Source organism: Ascidia mentula, chromosome 2, assembly GCF_947561715.1.
Source record: "Ascidia mentula chromosome 2, kaAscMent1.1, whole genome shotgun sequence".
Taxonomy (NCBI): Eukaryota; Metazoa; Chordata; class Ascidiacea; order Phlebobranchia; family Ascidiidae; genus Ascidia; species Ascidia mentula.
In genome coordinates this window covers 7,077,240-7,102,114 of record NC_138567.1, presented here as the reverse complement: position 1 = coordinate 7,102,114, position 24,875 = coordinate 7,077,240, and the positions used below count along the sequence as shown (strand labels likewise).

Genomic DNA, 24,875 nt, shown 5'->3' with positions numbered 1-24,875 from the left:
AGCTTATTTTAACGGCCAATGTCTTTTGTATTTAGAGTAGTTTACGCGACCAAACAATTAAAACTTTAAACCACACACAAGTTACGTTGTATTAGTGCTTAACAGATTGTTAAAATAATTGTTTAGCGTTCTTGCTCTGTGTATTTCAATCGACTTGCTTATGTTAAAGGTAGGTAATCCAAGTATCTGGTTGATTATATTATGCACACTTTCCAGTTACAGCATGATATGGGACCAAATTTACATTACAAAAACGATTTAGGATGCGACTTCAAGTAATGCGTGGTTTTCGTTTCCACTGTGTGTTAAATTAATCACGAACATGACACAGTTTACAGACAGCTGCTGTGCGTACACAACGTGGCTTCGGCGTTACAGAAAACAGTTTTCCTCCCAGTTTTTTGTGCACATTAGTAGTGATTTGGGGCCTCCTCAAGCAAGGACATGATATTTACAAACATGTCACGACCGACAGGACAGAGGCAATATTTAAAACGAGACATTTGGCATGCATTTGGCGCAGTTCACTCACAAGACAGAGAAAACGAGCTTCAGTTCCCTGAAATGGACGATAACGGTCCCGCTAAGCGTGAATTGACTGTTTTAAATAGTAGCACCCGCGCTGATAAAGCCACTGTCCCATACAACGTTCGTGAGTTGATAATTGTTGTGACGTGTGTGTTTCACATACAACGGTTTGGCATATTTTCGAAGCCTTAGCAAGAACTGGGAAATAACCCGCCTCTCCAACTCAATGGTAGTCTTTTTTCGGAAAAAATAGTAACGCGCATGCCAGTTTGAACTGTAGTAAAGTAACGGAAATGCAATTGAACGCCCAATGAGAACAACGGATGCGAAGCCATTGACGCAAGCGAACGTAGCGCAGCTGCACGTGTTATGATCGAAATCCGTCTGCACAAGGACGCTTCGATCACTTTTCCTGAAAGCTTTCTTAACCTATTGTTAGAATAAACAACGTTGTCAACTTTTCAAAAGCGATGATAAGCTTCAGGTAATTGAATTTGTTGCCAGTTGATGAATAGAGAATGAAAAAGAAACATAAACAGCTCATAAAAAAGTTTTACGAAAACATTTTTTCCCGATAAACCTAACAATTATTCCTATGCATATGCAGCCCCCGTCAATCATTTTGCTTTTGGACTCACGAGTTACTAGCTTACCGATCAATCAATATAAGTTGTGACCACGTGAGGCATGCCACAACTCCGTGACGCTAAGACCGACATTTTTCCGCACACGATATGACGCGGACCCCCCTTCTTCGCAATCGCGGCGATCTCTGCAAATTTGGTGAATTGGGCACGGTAATATAGTCCATTCTTAGCATCGTTAGTTCAGTTAAACGTTCGAGTGTCAATTATGACTTCGTTTGCAGTGGCCGCGTTTCTGTTATTTCTGACCCAAGTTTTAACTCCAGGTAAGAACGTCTACCTTGAAAATCAAAGAATTAAGTATTCTAGGTTGTTTAGAAGCCAATGCTTTCAAAAAAACTTTTGCGGGAAAATAATCAGTCAGCTGACAAAAATGTATATTGTGTTTACGAGCTACATGTTTGTTATTAATCAAGGCAACATTTTTAAAATTCTTCTGGGTTTTGTTCATGAGAAATTTGCGCTGATAACAGTCATGATTTAACTAGTTTATCCCAGCTACGATAAAAGATCAGGTTTTCTTCAAAGTATATGTTTTTTTTTGGCTTTTCTAATATTGGTTTGATACAGGTGACGCCATCAAGTGTTACGTTTGCACATACAATTCCTACTTGTCGGATGGGTTGGATTGCAAAGGTCCAGTGGTCAACGAAAGGCATTTGGTCAACTGCTTGCCGAGTGCAGACAAATGCGCGATGGCTTTTCACACACTAAATTGTAAGTGATATGGAGCCATAACTCACCGCAAACCTAAGCTCAACTCTTGTGAGGTCTTACAATGCTTACTTTTCCTCAAAAAATTGATTTTCGCGCCACTCGTCGTTGATCTATCACCGTGTTTGCGTTTACGTACTTGTCCTGATGAAGGTCGGTTGGATAACGACTGAAACGTCGTCAAAGAAAATCAGTTTTGCCAGAAGAGCTTTGAATTTATTGAATATTATGCCTGGTAGCGTTAGCAACACAATGTTTGAAGTCGTTGATATATCTTCAAATATAATTTGTTTATTCTGTCAATCTAAGTATGGGGAACTTGGAATGATAGAAACAGCGTATTCGTATTTACGCCACGTTTTAAAATGTGTATCGTGTTTGTTTACAGTTGCCGGAAACTCCTACAAAACAGTCAGCAGGACTTGTCTAACTTCCGAAAAAACTCCGAGATGCGTGAAAAGTGGACAAACCGATGCTTGTTCATGTAACACAGGTAAACTAGATCTCAACAATTAACTCTTCCTTCCACATAATGTTGATGGCAATGTTGGATACCGTCATTAACGACGTGTTCTTTGCGTGTGATTTTGGGGCAGTAAATGATGTCACACACGCTTGAGACTCATTCAGTGGGTGTACGCAGAAGCGTGATGCAAATCAGTTTTCCAAGAAACCGTAAAAAAATTTTAAAGCAAAAGAAATTCGCGCCCATACTTCGTAGTACTTTGGCATCAGTACCATCTCTGGTGCCGATAAAAAAACACAGTCTGTCTGTAAATTTTAAGGATAAATATCAGGACAGAACAAAAGGAAACAAGGAGTAGGTAATTGAAAAACATAAGAAGCAGTTGGAACACGATTTCTGATTCGTGTTGTGAGCAGTGGAAGATAACCGTGATAAGTCCGGTCAGACAATTGGTCGTGATTTTTGTGTATTATTTTCGTGATACTAGTCATTTTTTATAATATATGAGAATTTTTTTAATTGTTGATAATACCCACTTAGCAATATTGCATTACCTTGCGGCCTTATGAGAAACGAATTTGGCAGCACCAGCACTGTCTCAACCAGAAACGTATCGTTAAAGTCCCAACAATGATGTATACGTCATGCAATCAATTTATGCACGTTTACTAATACTGACAAAAATATTGCACAGACCGATGCAACAGCCTTCCTAGTGCGCCACCATCTGGCATACTTCCTCCGCCGATCATCACCTCCAGCACTTTACCATCTAGCTCAATTGCGCCATCAACCACCACCTCCAGCACATCACCATCTAGCTCAAATGCGCCATCTACGACCACTTCCAGCGGTACATCTTCCGGCTCAATAGCTCCATCAACCAGTAGTGTATCAGAAAACAACCCTTCCACGGTTCCACCACCAACAACCACAAGCAGTGTTGGCAATATTTCACCAAGCTTTCTTCCTTTATGCCTAAGTCTTTTCCTATGTTTATTTCTCTGAATGTTGCAACGATTTTAACCACATGTTTCCCATTGTAAAAACAGCAATATACAGCGCTGCTCAATCCATATATTTTTATACCTCTTTACTTATTGACACATGTAAGTCATACAATGTTTCGTTTTGAATGCTGTTTTTTTTTTCAAGTAATGTTATCACTATCATGCTTAAGTTATGCTATTCGCCGGTCGTAGATTTGTCTCAGAACTTTAATTTGTTTTGCATTTGACCGGGTCGCCGCTTGGTTAACTTTGCTTAGCAGTTCAGGGTTTGCACCAAGCTATAGAACAACAAGGGCTCTCGGTTAACAAAGGGAATACCCAACAGTGAAATCTGATACAACTCCGCTCTTCGACGCGCCGTAGATTTAAATAGCATAGAATTTTCGTACCGAGAAAAGGAAGCAATTGCTCCACGACCGAGGAGTAACTGTTGACCCCGATCACCGCAGTGGCAATATAATCGCGAATTTGAATGCACGGGCTGCAATACTTGTATCCACAAAACCCAGTTTAAGATTTAATATTGAGAATTCACTGCAACAGCATCTGGGAAAGGACTAAAAATAGAATGGAATGGTCGATTCTACTCGAGGTCTCAATTCTACTCATCGTACCTCAAGGTCAGTGATGATCAACTATAAGGATCACCAATTGGTGAAATGATTCTGCTTTTAAATTTGAAGATGTAGCGTTAAATGGAGAAACATTGTTTAGCTTTAATTGTACCTTAGAGGCCACCGACATGATTCAAAGGTAAACGTCTGTTTACAACATACTCAGTTTAGGTTTAGTGTTTAAAACTTCCTGTGCGTGTGCAATGCTGCTTTGAAGCTCAACGACTTCGTCTGCAGGTTATGGTTTAGATCCTTGACGTTAAACGTTAAAATATTGCCTAACACGAATAACTTGCGATCCTCCCAAGAGACCAATAGTTTTGTTTTGCGTTTTGGACACCAGCACAGCTAGAATTCGAAACAAAACTTAAGGGTAAATGTGGAATCCATGTATGTATGGAACTCGGTGTTTACTTTAAAGATTAGTTGAGCCGTTCCACAGTAGCTTAGGGTACGTTTGCCGGAACCCAGTTTCGGACCAAGAAATGCAAATTTAGCAAATTGCATGGCAAAATACCAGATTTAAAGGCTGATTTTAGGAATGTTAGGAATGTCCAGATAACAGCAATAAAAAGGAATATTTTTAGTAGCTTTTGGAATCAGATGTTTGAACTGTACGCCTTCTTCTCTTGAGGAAAATACCTGTATCCCTGATGCTGCGTTGTTTGACCAAGAACTGGTAGAATGTGGACCTACCGAAAGATTTTGTGCCCTAATTCGGGTCAAATTCCTAGACGGTAATTTTGTCACATTGACTGTATTTAAGTCTCGATAATCTTAGTTGAGTACAACATCTTTGAAATTTACCCGTATATGTCTTGAACCCAGTAGGTACCGTTGTTACTGCATTGACAGTGGGTAGTGTGCTTGCGTTACCGAAAGGATTTAAGCACGATACATTTTTCTTCAAGTCTATACTACGATACGAACCTGCTCAGAATACGGGAGTGAAAACGAAGCATGCGACGACAACATTAACTATTGCTTCTTGACGTGCAACTTTGAAGGTATGTTAAAGCAGTTGCTTAAACATTATTACTCGTGTCATTATTACCCTTGTCCGATAGCTGGTAAAAAGATCGTTTGGCTTGAGCAAGAAACAGATATGTTTATCAGGTAGTTTTTAGTCGCAGCTATAAGTTGCATAAAACCTACGTTTTAGCTGACAAGCCATATTGAGATACGAATAATCACGTCATTTTACCCACTGTTAATTTCTTCATTTTTGACCACAAATAACTATTTTATAAGTCACACCTACATCCTATGAAACTTGACCATCTACTAAACGTTACATTGGTTTCTGACCTTCGCTGAAACTTTTCATCCAAGACGTGTGCTGACCATATACGTTCTTATAGATGGATGCAACACTTTTGACAGGATTCCAGGGATCAACGCAGCGCTAAGAGTTGGATGGAATGCGCAGTCACCAACACGTTTTTTGTTGTATGCATTCGTAGCATGTGTCGCACAAAAAATTTTTCAATAAACGCAACAAACGAGTTTGAATATTGAAACATTTGTTTGCTTGCTAGACTTGTTAAATGAAAAGCGCATCTAACGGAACGATGACTTGCAATAAAAAAAAATTTAATATTGACGTTAACGGTATTTTCATTTATTTGTACATGAAATCAACTACGTAAATACAATAGCATTACTGCGAAAATAAACTGCTCACCAATCAACCCACACTCGCTGACTTTTCGGGGTGGTCAATTGTTTTCACCCCAAAAAGCTGCAAAAATACGTTCACATCACCAAAACAGTATTAAGTAAATATTTCCTGTCCCTCACCTCTCGAATGTTTCCACGCCTCAGCCAAGTTTTCACCAAAATGTAAATTCCATATCCAGGAATGAAAATCACTGAGCTCAGACTCATCAGGTGGGCAATGGCTTGACCCCAAGCAGGATAAATATAACCCCTGTATGTGAGCGGTTTGTGAATCACCAGGTAGTAGATTGTGATTGTCTGCAACAAGATTTGCCATTTTCCCATTAAAAACAGGCAATCTTTTACATCATGAATTGACTGTTTCTCGCACGGGAAAGTGAAACCTCTCCAAAATTACGTTTTGTCGATCTCAAATGTTTTGCTTAAAACATATCGTGCCGGGTCATTTCTCATTTCAGGCTATCACTGATATCTGGTCGGGGCTTCAGGTTACCCTACACAAATCTTCTATATCCAAGTCACTATATTTTGGTTGTGCGTTGAGCTTCCTTATGTTTGTTGTCGGTTACCATGATTTTGTTGTTACATAAATGTTTTGAAATGTAAAAGTCAAGAGCATAATGCTCGGCCTGCCATACATGGAACAGACCACACCCTTTGTTTTATCCAATAACTGTACTGTACATGTAAACTCCCTTCTGTAGTTACATTCGCGGTTGTTCAACGTTGTTTTCGCAATGTTACCTTACCATGCAAATTACAGGCCCGATGTATTTCCATGATATCAGTAGCCACAATTTGGACCGACGATGGGAACCAATCATCTCCTCGACTTCACTCCAGTAACGTTCAAAGCCATAGAACCAAGCGATTGCGACGCATTCGCATCCGACCATAAAGAACATACACCAACCGGCGGCTCCGTAGTTGTTGAAAATTTCAAACACGTAAACGCCTCCCTGTACAAACAAGGTAGCGTTCCAAATTAATTCAGGTCCTTAAAACAAAACAAACAAAGTTTTTTGGGTTATTTATCTCCAGTTCCCACCTGAGTCATCATAGGCAATCCCATGACGGTTAGCAAAACGACGGCGAGTGCGTGACACAGCGGTTTTTTCTTGTTTAGAACACGAATGTTGTCAAACAGAAAGTTTATGAATGCTTCTTGGGAAATAAACTGATAGGAATAAAAACGTCAAATATTAAATCATTTTTGAGGGTTTTCTGGCAATTTTCCAAAAAAATAACACAGATTGGAACGCTCAAAGTAAAGATCAAAGTAACTAAGTCCTCAGGGTTAAAATATATAAAATAAATGTTTGGGGCCAAACCTGCCGAATACAAAGATGTCTTTCAACTGGTAAAGTGACCTACAATAAACTGCTATCTCCAACAAAAATTTAATGTTATGTGTTGAGATCAATGTAGGGAAGTTATCAGAGCAGAGATATAAGCCCACACCAAACTGTCCATGCCGATGAAAATCATCATGAGAAAGAATAAAACGCTCCAGACTTGTGGAAAGGGAAGAAGCGATAAAGCTTCTGGGTAAGCGATGAAGGCTAACCCTGGTCCAGAGCTTGCCACATCTTTGATCGACGAATTCTGTTCACAAAATGTTCGTGTAACATGCGGTTTTCTGTTTTATTTGAGCGGTGAGATCCAGGCAAAGGCAATTACAAAGTAGGATGAAGGCGGTTTCTTCGTAATACAATGACAGTCATGTACATTTTGATGCTAGTTGAAAAAATGTCAACGAACATCTGCAACATTTGCGCAGCACAATATTTACCTCATCCTTCTGTTAATAACCTTATTTTTTTGCATCAAACACGTGCATAAATTGGACGAAGCATTTTGTTGAATTGGTGAGAAGCTTAATATGGAAATTGCGTACCTGATATCCTGCCATAAATCCAAGCGTAGAAAAGACCGCCAGACCACTGACAAAACTCACCAACGCGTTGCAGATAGAGAATATAGTCGCGTCTCTGAAATAGTAAAAAAAATACAAAATGCACATATGTTACTGTCCTCAAACTGTACCTCAAAAAGTTGTGATTGTAGCTGTTAAAGCTTCCTAAAGTTGTCATTATGCCTGCCCCGATGGCAAATGAGTACATAACTTGCGTGCCGGCTGCAACCCAAACCTATAACGGTACAGCAGGAGTTGTTCACTGCGATCATAAACGGCTATCGGTATGCTTACCTCCGGTTGGATTAATTTTCCTATATCCGGTATGAGGTAATATTTAAGGCCCTGATCAGCCCCCGGCAGAGTTAACCCACGAACCAATATAACTACGATGAGAACGAACGGCAGAGTCGCGGTTATGTAAACAACCTTCAAATACAAACAATTAATTTCTGTGTCGGTTCCGGGCTCTTTGTGCATGTCGCATATAAATTACTTTTGCCGTCCATTTAATTCCCTTGAAAGTGGCCAAGTAGGTCAGGACCCACACGGCTACCAGACACACGGTAAGATCTATTTGAAAACTTCCGGCCTGTTCCAGTGAAGATGTTACATTTAAAACTCCATTCCTAGAAAATAGTTCTATAAATTTCGCATAACACATTTAGGGGCATGCTCGGATATATAGTTTTAAAGTATGTTAATTAGTATACCCAAGGTCGGGTCCACGCATACGCTTTGCGTAGGCGGATTCTGGTTCGAATGATGGTTCGGAACGAAAATTCTTTACGTTTACGTACGTAATTTGTCGGTCCGTTTTTCGGATGCTATTAACGCACGTTAACGCAATACGCATTTTGTTCACAACCGCCTTAAAGTATCAAGCATCTCATTTGTAGCAAAGTAGTCTTAACTTATAAAATAACAAGACAAGTGACCGACTAAAGCAAACTTACATCCAATACTCTGTGACGGATGACGTGGCGTTGACTGGGACGCTGAAAGAGGACTCGTTTGACATTACGCCAATACCCGTGCTGTTTTCCTGTCGGCTTATAGAATAGCAATCCACGCTGTTCCAATCGTTGTGACAGGTTGTCCAAGGCAGAACGGAAGAAAAGCTAGCAGCGAAATATTTCAACGTCCAAGCCATAATGACGGCATAGCTTACATTGAAATATATCACGACCACAATTTGAGCCACAGCAATTCCTGTAATTAAATGACAAATAAATGCTAAAAGAGATAAATATGATCGTTCTCACAAGCCAAGCCGACGCACCGTTACAAATTGGGATAATGTTCCAGCTTTGCCAAAGTCCCAGCCTCAACTTCTGACCTATAGATGTCTCCATAGTAACCATCGGAATGCCCAACACAAGAACGAAGAGGAAATATGGAAGCAGAAATGCTCCTGAGCAAATATTGATTAATGATGCTGGTAGTTTTGTCCCGTAACATTTTCCAATCCGCAAAACGCTTTCTTGTCACGTTTTTCCACATTAGTTTAGTTCAATTTAGTTTTATTTCGCAAACAAAAACAACAGTAGTTGCACTACAATTATTTTGGTTTATAGCCTATAGTTTTGGCGGGTAATGCTTGAACACATCCTATTACAGCCATTTCTCACTGCAATTCCTTTGTTACGAAAAAACTCCTAGAAGTGTTAGAACTCTAATATGAATACCAACCTCCTCCGTATTTAAAGCATAGATAAGGAAATCTCCATACGTTCCCGAGACCAATTGAACCACCGAGCAGAGCAAAAATAAAATCCCTCGAATTCGACCACTTCTGCCGGGAGTTCTTCTTTTCTTCCAGACAAGGGTCATTTTCTTTAAATTCAGCACCATTTTCGAGGTTCAATTCCATCGCAAGCGCAATTGATTTGTGGTTAAACTGCCCTATCAAAATCTGTTATCTACAGGAAGGAAATGTCAAACAATGCCGGCGGCAAAATATTATCTTGTTCTACTGTTCGCGACCACAAACCTTTCTTTCTAACGAAGTACAACCATTTTATTTTGCATAGCGTAAGAGTAAATTTAATGACCAAAACCAGGCAAAATTTGTAGGGTTATGACTGTCCTATACACCAGAGCTTTAACTTAATCCTAAACCTAAAAATCCGACCAACGTAAACACAAAAAAATTCTCATCCTCCTATGCGACAGTGAACTGTGTCATGTACTTAAAACCAAGTTGGCCTGCGTGGAGACTGATGCTTACGTACATTCTTTAAATCTAACTCGTGATGTGCGCAGTCATATTCTATCATTGTCAATTTGTTTGAATAATCGCATCCTGACGGAAGAGAATACACACAGAAAATGTATATTAGCTTCCTCTTTGTTTGTCGTTGGTATTTGGTTTGAGTTAAGTTGACGAAATACCAAAAAATTACCACATACAGCAACCGTTAGAAAAAGATGAGTGACGAAAAATGTTTGAATATAATTTCACACAAATACTGAACAAAAATCATGTTGATCACTTATGCAAACAAATGTCGGACGAGAACATTCTGAATACAAAACATGATCATCAACTTGATATAATATCCAAGTAAACAGCTTTTCGCGGTATAAGTTTTCCGAGCTGCTAAACCTCGTTAGAATGCTTGACTTTACTGTCAAAACTTGATTCCTGCTCGCCAAGTGTTTGCCTGCATCCAAACAACTGCAAACACAAAAAGGACCTTAAACTTACTCTCAACCATTATGCTATACACAAATTTTGTCATATATCAGCGTTCGTTGTGTTCATGAACGAATACAATGCCTTTCCGGATTTGAATTTAACAACATAATTTTGTGCTTGCTGAAGGTATAGAAAGCAACGCGCACGGACATGAGGCAAAAAAGCCTTTGTTTCCCAACCGGTGGTAATCGTACCACTAGTAATACGCAACGGGAGACAACATATTTTCCTGCTTTACATTAATCACCTCTCGAATGTTTCCGCCTCTTAGCCAAGTTTTCACCAAAATGTAAACTGCATATCCAGGAATGAAAATCACTGAGCTCAGACTCATCAGGTGGGCAATGGCTTGACCCCAAGCAGGGTAAACATAATCTTTATATGCGAGCGGTTTTTGAATCACCATGTAGTAGATTGTGATTGTCTGTAACATTGAATACAATTTGAGTTTTTTTTACTGCCCCAATAAACTTGACGGGTCAATTGCTTTGTACACCTTGTTTTTATGCCACGTTTACGTGAGTTCGTATCTTCACCTAATGTTCGGATTTGCCAGAGAAAAAGCTCCTCTCATACAACGTTAATAATATACTCTAAACCTTTTCTTTTATAAAATATATTCTGTCGCTGCTTGTCTTGTACCACATGCCTCAGAATACGAAGTTCGCCACACATTCGTCACTTTAAATTAACAAAGGATATCAACAAGACTAAATTAAGTTGGGTATTCATGTAAACAAGTCACATGAATCAAGTCAAAACCTTTCCGAGTTTTAGAGTCAGAATGCCATATGAGCAAGTTAGTCGAGACGGAAAAAAAGAGGAATGTTTGTACAGTAAAACTACTGATGCGAAAATGCAAACGGCAGCAAAACTGGCAGTATTTTTGGTGCGCTTCAGAACACAGATTTGGATCAAGTTAAAAGTCAACGCCTGAAACAGGATTTCTCCGTCTTGTCAGACCGATAAAGTCTGACATAAAGTCACTAGGTAACACTGTGGTTATGAATTTTAAGAGCGTAATGGTGTGAATTAAGCCGCAGAATGATTAGAGCAAAAGAGCCTTTTTGAAAATGTGAGTTTCTTTGATGATCCCATTCAATGCACATGTGCTTACGCGTTATTAGTTCCATCTTAAACGTTTCGATTGTTATACTACAATCATTTTCAGTGTAAAATGAAGGCGGTGAATTTGCGATAAGTAAAAAACAGGCTCACCCCACTACACTGCAAGTACAACATTGTTAATGCCTTGTTACTCTGTGCATATAACATATGCAGCTCATTTAAACTCGTGCACGAGGAATTTCAGGCAATAAAGACTACCCTGTGGCGCAATGGCTAGCCCATGGCCTTTCTGGATCGTTGCGTTTTCACATTCCTGCAAAGCGTTACACTTAACCCCGGGTTAAAGAAACGACAAAGCAGCCCCAGCAACACCTGCTTATGCGACTTCCTTATCTCGGCCATGCTTCAAAACAGTTATCAAAGGAAATTCGCAGGTGTGTCCCTCACCTCACACAAGTTTTTTTTATACCCTTTGATTTATCACTACCAAAGGCAACTTTGTTCGGCTTCTAATCTCAACAATTCCACGTTTTCAACCCCCCCTTTTTACTTTACCGTAGCATTTTACCGGTTCGCCTTCGTTTTACACTGAAAATGATTGTAGAAAGTCTGTAGCATGAATTTTTCTACTATTGCATTGGCTATTTTGTTTGTATTAAAGATATATAAAACCGTCAATTATGTTCCTAAATTCTTAAACGATTTTTGCGTACGGTAGCAAAAATCTTTGACCGCAGACACAGTTCGTAGCAATCTTACCATACATATCACGGGCCCGATGTATTTCACAGAAATCAGTAGCCACAATTTGGATCGTCGATGGGAACCAATCATTTTCAGGACTTCATTCCAATAACGTTCAAAGCCATAGAACCAACCGATTGCGACGCATTCGCATCCGGCCATAAAGAACATACTCCAACCAGCGGCGCTGTAGTTAATGTTGAATATTTCAAACACGTAAACGCCTCCCTGTGCATGAAACGTGTCGTATTGATATAACTGTAGAGATCTTTTTGTGGTAGTGTTACCTGGGTGACCATGGACAGCCCTATAAGTGCAAAGGCCGCGGCAACGAAGGCCTGGCTCAATTCTCTTCTTCGTGTCATAAATGGAAAGTTGTCGAACATGAAGTTGATCACAGTTTCTTGGGAAATGAACTACAACAACAAAAATATCAGTGGAAGACTCCTAAACACATGGGAATCTCGCATAATGAAACCGTGGGCGTTTCTATTTAAGCAGCATCTCTTGCCGCATAGCAAAAATAATAATAAATTACTTGTAACGTCGAAAAATGTACAGATTATCAAACCATACTTTACGTTGGAGATTGCTCACAAATATCAACTCCAGTTCAACTATACAATCATTTTACGGCACCACGAAAATGCGATATTATGAAGGAAACAAGTGAGTGCAAAATAATTTAAAAACTATGTTAAGAAACTTGCACTGTTCGTTTTGCTTTACCCCCAAACAATTAATACTGTAATTAAAAATGTACTGATCTTCTGGCATAAACGTACTTTTTACATTTTTAATTGCAATAATGCCTGGCAGCAACAGAAATTTCATATTTCAATTAATATTGTGTGTTGAAATTAATGCTGAGAAGTTATTAATGCGGAGATGTCGCGGAAAACAGCGCAAGCAAAGATGTCCTCACCAAACTGTCCAATCCTATAAAAATCAGCATTAGGAAAAATATAGCGCTCCAGACTTGCGGAAAGGGTAGAAGCGATAAAGCTTTTGGGTAAGCGATGAAAACTAACCCTGGACCTGAGCTTGCCACGTCTTCGATCGAAGAATTCTGTTGAACAAAAATCAAACAAACATTTTTATCAACAAATCTTAAACTCTAAAAAATCTAGGCTTTACCTGATATTCTGCCATAAATCCAAGCGTAGAAAAGACCGCCAGACCACTAACAAAACTCACCAACGCGTTGCAGATAGAAAATATAGTCGCATCTCTAAGAAATTACCAAATTTAATGTTTACATACTATTGTAATAAATGCATTTTTGGCCAAGTTCATCATGACACTACAGCTGTAATCTTTAAGTCAGTGTTTCCCAAACTTTTATGGCATACGGCTACCCAAAAAAATAGAAAAAGGATTCTCGTCACTATTGGGTAACGAAATAAAGTACCGCATCGAAATATTACCATAAATTCAACAAAAATTTGCATGATGAATACATCAAAAAAGGCAAGCGTCACCCTTGAAAGTTTTAAATGGCCTCCCAGGTTGCCGCTTGGGAATCACTGCTTTAACCTATAATCAAACCCACTTTATAAAGTTGTGATGGTAATCGTTGAAGCTACCCAACGTGGTCAAAACTCCAATCGAAATGGAAAATGAATACATTACTTGTGAACCAGCAGCTAACCACGTCTAAATGTCAAAAAAGTTCACAAAAGTTTAATACGGATTTTAACTGCTTTAGATTCCATTTAGCCAAGAGTTTGTTTGCCTAACACTCTGTATCTTACCTCCGGTTGTATGATTTTCTTCAGGTCGGGTATAAGGTAATACTTAATACCCACGGTCGCACCTTCAAGCGTCAAACCACGAACTAAGATAACCAAAATGAGTAGGAATGGTGTGGTTGCTGTTATATAAACGACCTAAACATGTTCCAGTGCTTTAGTCAAACGCTATTTAATCGCAAAACATTTTTATGTAAGTTATTGGCATCAAAAATGACTCGATAACCTCTGTGTTATCGTTGGCGTCCATGCTTATTTATATTTATCATTTTTCTTTGTTTTGAGTCCAAGATTCATATATATATGATGCATATAATTAAAATTAATTGATATGACTCGATATACTTTTGCCGTCCACTTGACGCCTTTAAACGTTGCGAGGTACGTGAGAAGCCAAACGATTCCAAGGTAAATTGCAAGATCGAATCGTAAACTTCCGTGTTCGTCGAGGGACGACGAAACATTCAAAACTCCGTTTCTAAAAACAATGCAGAATATTTGGGAAGGTTTAAAGTTGATCTTCTCAAGCAATGAATACCGTGACATGATACTGCTCCAAAATGTCATTGACTAATGATTAGCGTCTTAAGAAATTACCACAAAATGTCTTTGGCATTGGTGATATCAAAAGCCACAAAATTGAGAAACAAATTTGTTTAACTTACAGCCAGTACTCGGTCACTGATGAAATTAATGTTAACGAATTATTTTCCGAGTCGTTTTTGGGTGCTCTTGTCACGTTGGAAACTGTGGTGTTTCCTTGTTGGCTAACGGAATAACAGTTGACGCTGTTCCAATTGTTGTCACATGATGTCCACGGGAGAACAGTTGAAAAGCTTTTGACAAAATACTTTAACGTCCAAGCCATGACAACTGGGTAACTTATATTGAGGTAAATTGTGACAATCACTTGCCCCAGCGCCAAACCTGAAAAAGGGTTATGTTTTATAAACCAATCAGTTCAAAAATTATTGAAAAAGCGGTTGTTTTACCGTTAAAAATTGGAACTATTCCCCAGCTTTTCCACAGCCCCTGTCTGATCTTCTGCCCTAGTGATGTTTCAATGGCTACCAGAGGAATGCCAAACACCAGCACGAAGAAGAGGTAGGAAAATAAAAATGCCCCTGTAAAAAACGGTGGAAATATTACTGTAAAGTCGTTTACTCATAAAAAATTCGCACGTAGTATAAATACCAACCTCCTCCGTGTTTAAAGCAGAGATAAGGAAATCTCCATACGTTCCCGAGACCAATTGAACCAGCGAGCAGAGCAAAAACAAAATCCCTCGAATTCGTCCATTTCTGCCGGGTGTTCTTCCTTTCCTCCAGACAAGGGTCATTTTCTTCCAATTCCAATTCCAATTTCATGGTAGACGCAATTGGTCTATGAGATATATACTCGATATATACTGGAGATCTGTTGTCTACAGAAAGTAATTAGATCAATTCCATTAATGAAGTAGTTCCCAACCACAATGCCAATGTCGAGGCCACAAATTTTACCTACGATATAAAAAAATAAAACTATGTACAATCAGATAGAGAGACTAATCGCAGTACATGTGGCGGTTACTCATTGGATTGCTGCCATTAGGTACCGCAATTTCTTCATAAGTTTTATAGAGTTGCTGTGAGCCAAGAAAGGTGGGGATTCACTGCACTTATGCTTTCGGTTACAGTTCAAAATATTTCCATTTCTAAAACTCCACTGTTCTAAAACATCTAATTTGGAACCAACTTGTTCTTCGTGCACAACCTGCTGTCTGCGGGAACCTTCCATGGGAATCCCATATGTAGTGTACGGTCTTATGCCACTAGCGCGGTCTTGCGTATGTAGCAAACAAGCTTTGGTACCGCCATGCAGTGAAAGGACTTAAACAGGACATCAATAATTGCTTCCTCGTATTTAAAACAGACGGTTTGCTCCTAGTTTAGTTTTTATTTTTATTTCTGGAAAACTGCAAAACGATCGCTGCTAACAAGAACTCGTAATAGTGTCAGAAGCATAGCCGCCCAAGCCGGAAACTGATAATAGGGTTCTTCTGAACTGTGTAAAAATTTTGTTGGTTATTGTTGTTGCTTGCAATTATAAAACATGGCAAATGTACAACACCATAGCAGGTGTTTAGGCGGCAAACTTCTCAGACAAAAATCCAACGCGAAGCACAGAATGTCAGAAAAATTAAATTTCTTGCATAAAATTGAACAATATATCATGCTGACAAATTGTCAAAAAAGATAGGCTTTCGTAATTATTGTGACATGGGGCTTGGCGGCACTATTGGTTAAGCTTTGCTTGGCCATAGTGTTTCCACCTTGTTTTCTCCGTAAGGTTGCACCTAGTTTGGTGCCCAACGGATGACGGTGATTGTATAGTCACCACAAAGTGGAAGTCTTTGCTTGGCAAGTGTTTGGTCAGCAAAGTCGTCTGATAGTCACACCAGCTGCACTGATGAGACCTTTTAGGTCGAAACAATGGCCATATGTCTGCAGCTTACACAAGATAAGAATTGCTAATAAATATTTTTGTGAGAATATAATGCAATGGTGAATCATCAAATATAAACAAAAAGAAGGTGAAAAGGTTTTTGTGGAACAACTTCTCCTACCAGTTAAAGCTTGCCGTTAATGTCAAAGCTTGATTCTTGCTCGTCAACCGCATTACAGCAAACGAAAGCAAAATGAAACAAGAGCGCAGCATAATAACGGTGTGCAATAAACGCAGTAACATTTTGTATAAAAGTCAATTACTTTTCCAGCATTGTAATGAGAGCCGCAAGAAAATCAGTTAAGAGAAACACTATGCAACAGTATTTATTATTAAGCTTTCCATACGTTCACATTTCATTTAACAACAAATTCAACGCAATTCACCAAAACTCATTGCGACGCATTATTAATAGCGAAAGACAAAGAAAGCCAACCGTTTAAAAGTGTTTTTTTTATGTATTCTAGCCGCTAAGTGGAGCAATTGCCGCACTACATACTCTCTAATTCCGGATCCGCCCCCGCAACAAGAAACTATGCTTGTGAAAACATTTGCGTTGTTGTTTAAGTCAGTGCTGCTTTACCTGTTGAATGAAATTTTTGCAAGGGTGAATGAGGTGTCAATACAAGTGTCGCACATCAACTTACGTTTAATCTGAGTAAAAATCGTACAAAAATAAAACAATAAAATGCAGTGTACAACATATGGGTGAATGGAATACAACAAACTTCAGAAGGGGTGAGCGTGGCCGAGAAGGTCAAAAACTGATTTTAGCCACATTGTAAGACTGTATAACTATAAGAGGTAACCCAAGCAATTGCGACGCATTGAAAGCGCGCCTTTAAGTTTATGCACCAACGACTAGCTAATATGACGTCAATGAAAATTACATTTCGACGAATTTGTAATGCTGGTGTCCCACATATATATGAGATCGTATAAGAGTCTAAAGTTATTTTGTATTCCAATGTAAAGAGCGATGAATAGGATTGTTTGCTTTGAAGCTGATGGGGCATTTATATTCCAACAGCTTCACACACCCATTATACAATCTAATGTGATGTCCACAAGAAATGGTTTAACATCGGCACATCTTTATTTCTCTCAAGGGTCCTGCTCCTGACTACATGCCTTGTTTTTGCCCATACTCCATTGCGTAATATCGGCAGGAATATATTAGCCTCGTATCAACGGTTTATGTGGAAATAAACAAACACGAAAATTTGCCGGAACCACTAAACCACACGTTCCATAAGATTAATTACTTTTGCCAGCAACCCTGGATGAGAAGCACCAGGTCAAGTAACCAAGCGTAATTAATCAACTTAATTCCGCGGTTTATATCAACCTGACACTTCTCGATTACGGCAAGCCTCGAAGGCATATCATCATTCCACTAATCCAATCCAGTAGTTGAAGTTTGCGCGTGCCAACCATCGTCGTTTCGCTGTGCGCTGTATTTTTTATCTGATTAGTTCGGCAGTACCTGGACGGTTGCGATACTTAACGACCCTTGCCAGTTAACACGTATTGTTACAAGGCTGGTTTACACGAACTAATCGGGGCTTACAGGTCGGTGTTTGCGAGCAGACAGGTCGGATAGCTTTATGGTTAGGACAAGCAGGGGTTATGTACTTGACTTTCGCAGTGCTATTGGGCAATAAATCGTTTTGTTGTGATGGAAACTGTGAACTGGCAGAGGTGAAATATATATTCGGCGTCGCAGAAATTTCCCACGGTGCCATTGCGCAAGACGAGTCGACGGCAATGCTTTCTAACGAAAGTGGCAAAGGACAGACCTTGAGTGCAGTTTAACATTTATCCCACAAACCTTGTTAGAAATGATTTTTGAATAATACGCCGAAGTTGAAGTTTGTATTTCAAAACACATGCATCATACTGATTCAACAAGTTTGTGTGAAAAACTATAGTTTTTCATTGTGACAAGTTGGCTTCATATCGTTCAAAAGTAATGGAGAGCCTGTTGCCGTTCCGAACTGGTTTTTGTAAGGCTTAATTTTTGGTCGAGAAATAGTTTTTTGGTTACCAACAAAAAGCGATGTAACAGATCCGCGCAGAGGAATTGCGAGGTAACAAATATGGCGATTAATTCGCCCATAAACATTAGATTAGTTCTTGGTAATCGTCGCTAATTAACCGTGTAAATGTGACAACCGTAAACAGTGCGGTATTGGCAAAGTGATATGGTTCGCGGAAGGCGATCTTCTGACCGCACAGTACCCTGCGAGAAACGACGCTGACAGAGAAGCAGCACGCTGTCCTGCAAGAAGAAGGTAGCTAGTTGGTTGCTGTAACAATGCAGACCGAACACAAAACAAAACCAAAACACTTTGGGGTGTTGTGAGGTAAAATTGAAGTTGCGTTCTCGAATTTGAAGTTATATGCAAATGTGTGCCGATTACGCGAGACGCATGTGATCGAGATATTTCGAGAAAACTGTGATATTTAACCCGCAGGCTAGACAACGTTTGTTTTGGGCTGGCTGCAAGCATTGCATCACGCGCTCTGTAAAAACGTAATTTTTTGTTCAAAGTCAAAAACAGTTAGATAAAATGGCGATGTCCAAGAGGTGTTTCGTGTTTCTTTTGCTGCTCGTGGTTGTCGCTTTGGGTGGTGGTGTTGCCATTGTGGTGTGGATCATGAACAAAAACGCACCAACGGACAGTGTTGAAGATTACGAACTCGTTCCGACGGACTACGACAGCGGCAGTAGCCCTACAGTGAGTTTGGGTGCTAAACCCATGTCCGCAGCTGAATGCTACGAGTGGTCGAACTCGAAATCCACACAAGTGGAGTTCACGGCGAAGCTCGGACATAGCAAACTCGCCGTGCGCGAGACTGTGGGAGCGAGAAGCGGACTTCGTATCCTCAGGAACGCTCATTGGTTGACCGGCGACTCTGCGAAGGACGCGGCGGCGCTGAAGTTAATTGAAGTCAGCGCTTGTCAAGGTGACGTACCGGTGGCCGTGATCAAGATGCGACCCTCCGAGGGACTTCGGCTTCATCACGGAATGCAAGACTGGAATTTCTACAAACCACAGTCGTCAGTGTTGACGTGGAAAGACTACGACAAGAAACTGGAGCCGATTCTGAGGCGCCTTGCTTCGATCCCTACGCTCATGATCCTGGAGCCCGACCTCTTGATGTATTCGTTCGACACTGAAAACCAGCAGTACCGGTGGATGAACTCAAAGTACGAAGATGAGTTTCTGAATAGAGCCCAACGAATTATTAGGTGAGTCAGAAGAATACCATGCTGTTATATTCATCGGATCCCGCCCGCTTTGTGATTTGCGTCCAACTTATAATTAGCGCAAAAGCAATTTCACATCGTCACATACATTTAGCGAGAAATTAAGTTAATTGAAGCATGAAGGTGAATTATACGCGGGTACTTTCTGTAGTTTTTTGTGATGTCCACTAAAGGATAATATTTTGCAAAAAAAAAAAAAATTTTTGATTTAAACCCAAGTTTATTTAGAACTATTTTGTGCCAGTTTGTCTTTCAAGTTTTACAAACCCCACAGTTACACCCTTAATTGCGAATTTGTTATTTCGTTGCAAAATTTACAAACGAATTTTGTGTACAGGCGGCTGAGGAAGTCCTGGGTGTACGTGGACGCGGGCAACGCAGCTTATTTGAGCAAATTGGCCAACGTTGAACAAATGGCACTAACGTTGAGTCGCCTGACTGGTTTGCGAGGTGAGAACAAGCGAGCGCACCGCCCACAGGGCACTGTATTGACAAATGCTTTGTTCTAAGTGGATTTTGTACTCCGCGACTGATTAAAAAACGTTGGCTCGTACTTTGCGCTGGATTACGCCATTTTACACGCACTGGGTACAATGGATAATGGCGTGGGGCTGGGTTTCGAAGAGCGAGTTACATAAAGTAAACACGGCGGTTAGGTGACATTTAGAACTATACACGAGAGCGGCAATTAAAAGCCTAAAAACGAGTTTGTGGGTGCATGCCGATACATAAGCTGCGGAATATTAGCGCTTGAACTTTATGGCTATATTCCGGAGACATTTAAAATACAGCAAGTCGTACCAGTCGTCGTTGAGAAGCAATTTACATTTATGGACCACCGGAATGTAGCTTTCGGGCTGGGCGGGGTATCCGTCGTAAATTGCAGGACCCCTATTATCGTCAATCGCCGGCTGTCGGACGGAGGTATTCCGCCAGTTAACCGCTCCACATTCTACATAGGCGTGGTTCAAGGCTTACAGCCTGCGGCAAATGCAAATTGTGATTGGTCAACAATGCGCAGCGTGCTGCATAAACATGTGACACATCGGGTTTTGCATTAAGGGAACCTTTGCATTTTGACCAGCGATTCTGGCCCTAGTTCGTTTTAGAGTGGTGGAAAGAAATGTTGGTCGCCGAACGCCTAAAAAACATTAATTTGATCAATAAGTTAATGTGTTTTTACTTACCACCCTAAAATCAGTATATCTCCCGTTTACTGCGTAATCTCCATCACCGCGAGTCGAAACCATTCCGGTCGTAAAAATTGAACGCCCCTCGACGTTTGAACTCACAGGAAATCGTAACGATATAACGGCCGTGGCCGGGTTCCAATCAGAAACAACTAGCGACGTCACCCGCTAATTACACAGCACACCTCGTGACGATCCCAAAGTCAGTCAAACTGACCGTTCACTGAGTAAAGCTGACCATTCACCTAGTTTTCTTTTGTCTGCATGATTACGCTCACGTCGATTGATCAAAAGATTGCGTCGCATCAATACGTGGACCGGGCCGGACAAACCGCGTTTAGCCACGAGCGTTTTGTGCCAAAATAAAATGGTAACAGCACGTTCGACTCATCAGCGATGAGAACAGAATTAAAAATCGATATGTTGTATGAGCGTTGTACACACTTTTCTGTGCTTTTTATCATTAGAAGTAAATCTACACGGTAATTGATGCCGAAAAAAATTGAAAAAAAAGCAACAGTTGTGTACTTTTATAACGTTCTCAATTATTGATAAAAAAAATTTGGAAATAACAAAAGGGAAATTTTGATTTCAAGATTCGGTTTCTCACAGGGACGCGAAACAGAAATAAAAATCGATCATTTTTAGTGTTGTTCCAAGCAATGAGGACTAAACGCTTTGCTATGTTTTACCTTCTGCAGAGTATTAAATCTATACAAACTAATATCTCGCTGGAGCATCAAACGTATTCTGCGTATAGTGTTGTTTTACCTTAAAACAGAAAGCTAACTTTCATAGGCGCATTTATAATCAAATAAAATTCGAAAGTCACCAAATAAAATTCGAAAGTCACAAGTATAACACGTCTACTTTTTATCGTTTAGGATTTGCGATCAACTCAATGCACTTTGTGAATCGCACCTACAACGAGGCGATGGCGCGACGACTCCACTGTAGGACGGGGCTTCACTACGTGGTGGACACGAGCAGAAACGGTGGCCAGTTTTCCATGCAGTCACTGAGCAACATCGAGGAATGTCTCTTTGATCCACCCCAAATCAAGCCGGTATGCTTGGACTGAAAATAGGTTGCTAGAAAAACTTGTGTAAAATGAGAGCTGCAGACAGGGTGTATATACACGCACTGTTTCGACCTGTAAGGTCTCATCAGTGCAGCTGTTGATGTGGCACTGTGCTAGCTGGTAGACTAGCAGGCACACAGATTTCCACTTTGTGGTACCTTTCGGTCAATCGTCGATATGTTGGGTACCAAACTAGGTACCAATCAACACAGACGAATCACGTGGAGCGCACTCATTGATTATTATGGCTCTTTTGCGCATATAATATGATTTGTGTGAAATGTTTGTGACTCATTGCCCTGTGCAATGTGAGATATAACAGTTTATTGTAAAATTGAACTCGTGGGGATTACAGCTTATCTAAAATTTTTTGATATTTAATTTGAACCATACGATTGCTTCGGGAAATCGCTGATTAGCGTAGTTTAATTCAACTAACATTGAGTGAGTAAATATTAAAACTGAAGATAAACACATGTCAAACAGAAGTTTGTCTTGTTAATTTAAGATTATTTGCTGCATGTATGTAGCACCTATATGCGTTCAAACTTGCAAAAAAAATACATTGCGGCGTCTTTGTGCATGAAAAGGTTATGCAAGCCCACAAACCATGCTACAAAAGTTAATGTAAATGTTTCGCATCGTACACAGGCGTGATGAATTATGGAACGAACACAGTTGAAGGATAATTTAACTTTCAAGAATTTTTTTTATGCTCCCTAATTGTGAGCAAAGTTGGACGTTACAGCTTCGCAGCGCTATTACTTCTGCGCGAACAAAATTGATCTTTGATTCTGACCGAAATTGCCGCTTAGCTTAAGTTTTCAGATAAGCAAAACACAAGTTGCTTGTGCGGGTTCTTCAAAATTGCCCCGCGGAATATCCAGCGGGCAGAATTGAGGCTTAAAAGATACCGCGTACAAGTACCAAGATATCAAATATCGGTTAAAAGTTGTTCGGTTCTTGTGTCTTCTCCGAAAAGGAAGGCGCATTTCTTTTAATTGGAAATTCTGCGCGTTTCAGGATTGTAGTCAGGCGAGTTTCTGGCTCCAAATCCGATTATTGCTGACGTTGTTAGTGGTATACGTTATAAAACGAACTTTTTCATATGTGCGGGCAACACTTATATCACGCGCTGCCCTCGTGACTATTGCTAACGTTACGATTCGATATATTCGTATCTAAATATTTACGTCTTTGTGCAGATTGTTTTTACCCTCGCGCGCAAACGAGTTTGAAACATGTAAACCGGTTATGTAACAAATTTAGGTGCAGCTATTTAATTATGAAATCTCCTATGTAGGCTACATATTAATTTTTTTGCGACGTTGCGTTCGTTTTTGTCTCTTACCATTGGGGTCAATATCCCAGTTGGTCGTGGTAAATAAGGCCAAACCACGGTATTTTCATTCTTATCACGTGTTTCTGTTTTCATTAGGGTCAAAAGCCAAGTTGGTCGTGGGGAAGCAAGTACAGCGTTAAGCAAGAGAGAAGGAAGCGGTGGATTCACCAATATAGTGACAACTCCGCAAATGAGTTATACCAGCAGCAGAACCAGCGTACCCAGTCGCCACTTCCACCACCTACTAATCCGCCTCCAATTCGACAGAACTACCAAGCAACCCAGAGTAGCAGAAGGCCACAGAACAGCCATAGGATCTACAGTACGGACCGCCCGAAGCCCGCGCAACAACCTACGCTGCAACTAAGAAGTGGTGGCGAAGCATCCCAAATCGTCAGATCTCATCGGTCAAAACTTCGTGCGTGCGTAACGAAAAGTACGTTCATGTCTGCACACGACGCGAGCGTGTGGCTCAAGAGCCCGTACGAGTCAGACGGGCGGTTGTACGCCTACGGCTCCGTGCACAGTTGTTTAGTGGGGCACACGATACAGTGCGATGACAGTTGCCAGATGATCACGCACTCTGCTGTCAACCAGCGGTCACCGGACTGTAGATGCGAAAACAGTCGCCGGAATACAGTCACCAATACCTCGCCCGAAAACTTTATATTTTCCGGTTTTCCGTTTGGTTCAGAAAGGTGAAATATGTCCTCGATAAAAAAACGTGGTCCTCACTCATTCGAAATGTGAAGGTTTTCCAAGCTGAAGGCGGAAAATGTTCCGAAGAGCGCATTTTTTTAGACCATGCCAACGATTGAAGAAGAAGATGATAAAGTAAAGACTGACCTTCAGCTACTGTTTTTTTAGCCAGGATTTGCCAAACGATATTCTTTTTCTTTTTTTTCGAAAAATATATACTTTATTGGCGTTTCTATCACATTTTATAGAAACGTTTTACTGCGTGTAAACATGATTGCACAACCATGCCGTGCCATTGTGATGGAAGTGAAAATCTATACACCCCCCGCTTTTTCATCCACAGTAGGCTACTCAGTTTTTTACTGCGATAACAAAAATTTTTTTTTAAAATCATTAATAGTGTCGGTTCATTTTATTGAGAAAGTTTTACGATTGAATTTCAAGATTCATTCATTTAAAGCAGTAAAAAAAATGAGCAAACGCAGATAAAAGTCTTTTAAGGAAAATATGTAGCCTAAGTTGTACCAATTCACGAAATAGAAAAGCCACAACTAATATGCTAACTATAATGAGGCAAAGGTTTAGAAGACCGATGCGTTTATCGTCAGTGCGGTAACTAAGTTGCAACAGAGCGCACACAGAAACGGACAGGCAACTCTTTTGAACCCGGGAAATCTGAAAAAACGGCGATAATGAGGTGTTTTTCTGTCATTGTAAACCCAAAGGTGCGATCGCACCTCTAAGTCCATTTTGTGCAATCGTGAAAAACGTCACTGAAATTTTTTGTACAAGAATTTAAATTGATGTAACCTACTTTAGGCTAAGTTGTGCTGCCAAATTTTGAAAAGGCTGTAAGTATGACGTATTTAAAAAGTGTAGAATTTTGGGGCCTAACATCAAGTTTTCAAAACGAGGCATTTAGGCTTTTCATCCACATTCTCCCATGAAACGTCATTCTTCTGTTCGG

At 40.2% G+C, this 24,875-nt stretch overlaps 4 protein-coding genes across 4 annotated transcripts; 2 read left to right on the top strand and 2 right to left on the bottom strand.

The window, feature by feature from the left end:
• Window positions 1-1,352: 1,352 nt before the first annotated feature.
• On the top strand, window positions 1,353-3,482 carry LOC145889808 (uncharacterized). The gene is made up of 4 exons (XM_082980844.1): window positions 1,353-1,438; window positions 1,743-1,889; window positions 2,275-2,379; window positions 3,047-3,482. Exons 1-4 carry the CDS (start codon window positions 1,381-1,383, stop codon window positions 3,358-3,360), a joined length of 624 nt encoding a protein of 207 aa, XP_082836970.1. The 5' UTR covers window positions 1,353-1,380; the 3' UTR covers window positions 3,361-3,482.
• Window positions 3,483-5,583: 2,101 nt separating this feature from the next.
• On the bottom strand, window positions 5,584-9,444 carry LOC145889995 (sodium- and chloride-dependent GABA transporter 3-like). Its single transcript, XM_082981042.1, has 12 exons — window positions 9,264-9,444; window positions 8,854-8,985; window positions 8,528-8,783; window positions 8,068-8,200; window positions 7,866-8,000; window positions 7,703-7,806; window positions 7,554-7,647; window positions 7,118-7,261; window positions 6,705-6,833; window positions 6,406-6,615; window positions 5,777-5,953; window positions 5,584-5,717 (listed from the first exon to the last, which is right to left on the bottom strand). Exons 1-12 carry the CDS (start codon window positions 9,442-9,444, stop codon window positions 5,664-5,666), a joined length of 1,749 nt encoding a protein of 582 aa, XP_082837168.1. The 3' UTR covers window positions 5,584-5,663.
• Window positions 9,445-10,152: 708 nt separating this feature from the next.
• On the bottom strand, window positions 10,153-15,202 carry LOC145889994 (sodium- and chloride-dependent taurine transporter-like). Its single transcript, XM_082981041.1, has 12 exons — window positions 15,034-15,202; window positions 14,828-14,959; window positions 14,501-14,762; window positions 14,181-14,313; window positions 13,839-13,973; window positions 13,637-13,740; window positions 13,222-13,315; window positions 13,010-13,153; window positions 12,372-12,500; window positions 12,100-12,312; window positions 10,520-10,696; window positions 10,153-10,251 (listed from the first exon to the last, which is right to left on the bottom strand). The coding sequence occupies exons 1-12, from the start codon at window positions 15,200-15,202 to the stop codon at window positions 10,174-10,176; spliced, it is 1,770 nt and encodes a 589-aa protein (XP_082837167.1). The 3' UTR covers window positions 10,153-10,173.
• A 3,681-nt stretch (window positions 15,203-18,883) lies between these two features.
• Window positions 18,884-24,308, top strand: LOC145889493 (uncharacterized). Its single transcript, XM_082980456.1, has 4 exons — window positions 18,884-19,578; window positions 19,934-20,046; window positions 21,671-21,852; window positions 23,306-24,308. The coding sequence occupies exons 1-4, from the start codon at window positions 18,896-18,898 to the stop codon at window positions 23,909-23,911; spliced, it is 1,584 nt and encodes a 527-aa protein (XP_082836582.1). The 5' UTR covers window positions 18,884-18,895; the 3' UTR covers window positions 23,912-24,308.
• Window positions 24,309-24,875: the final 567 nt, after the last annotated feature.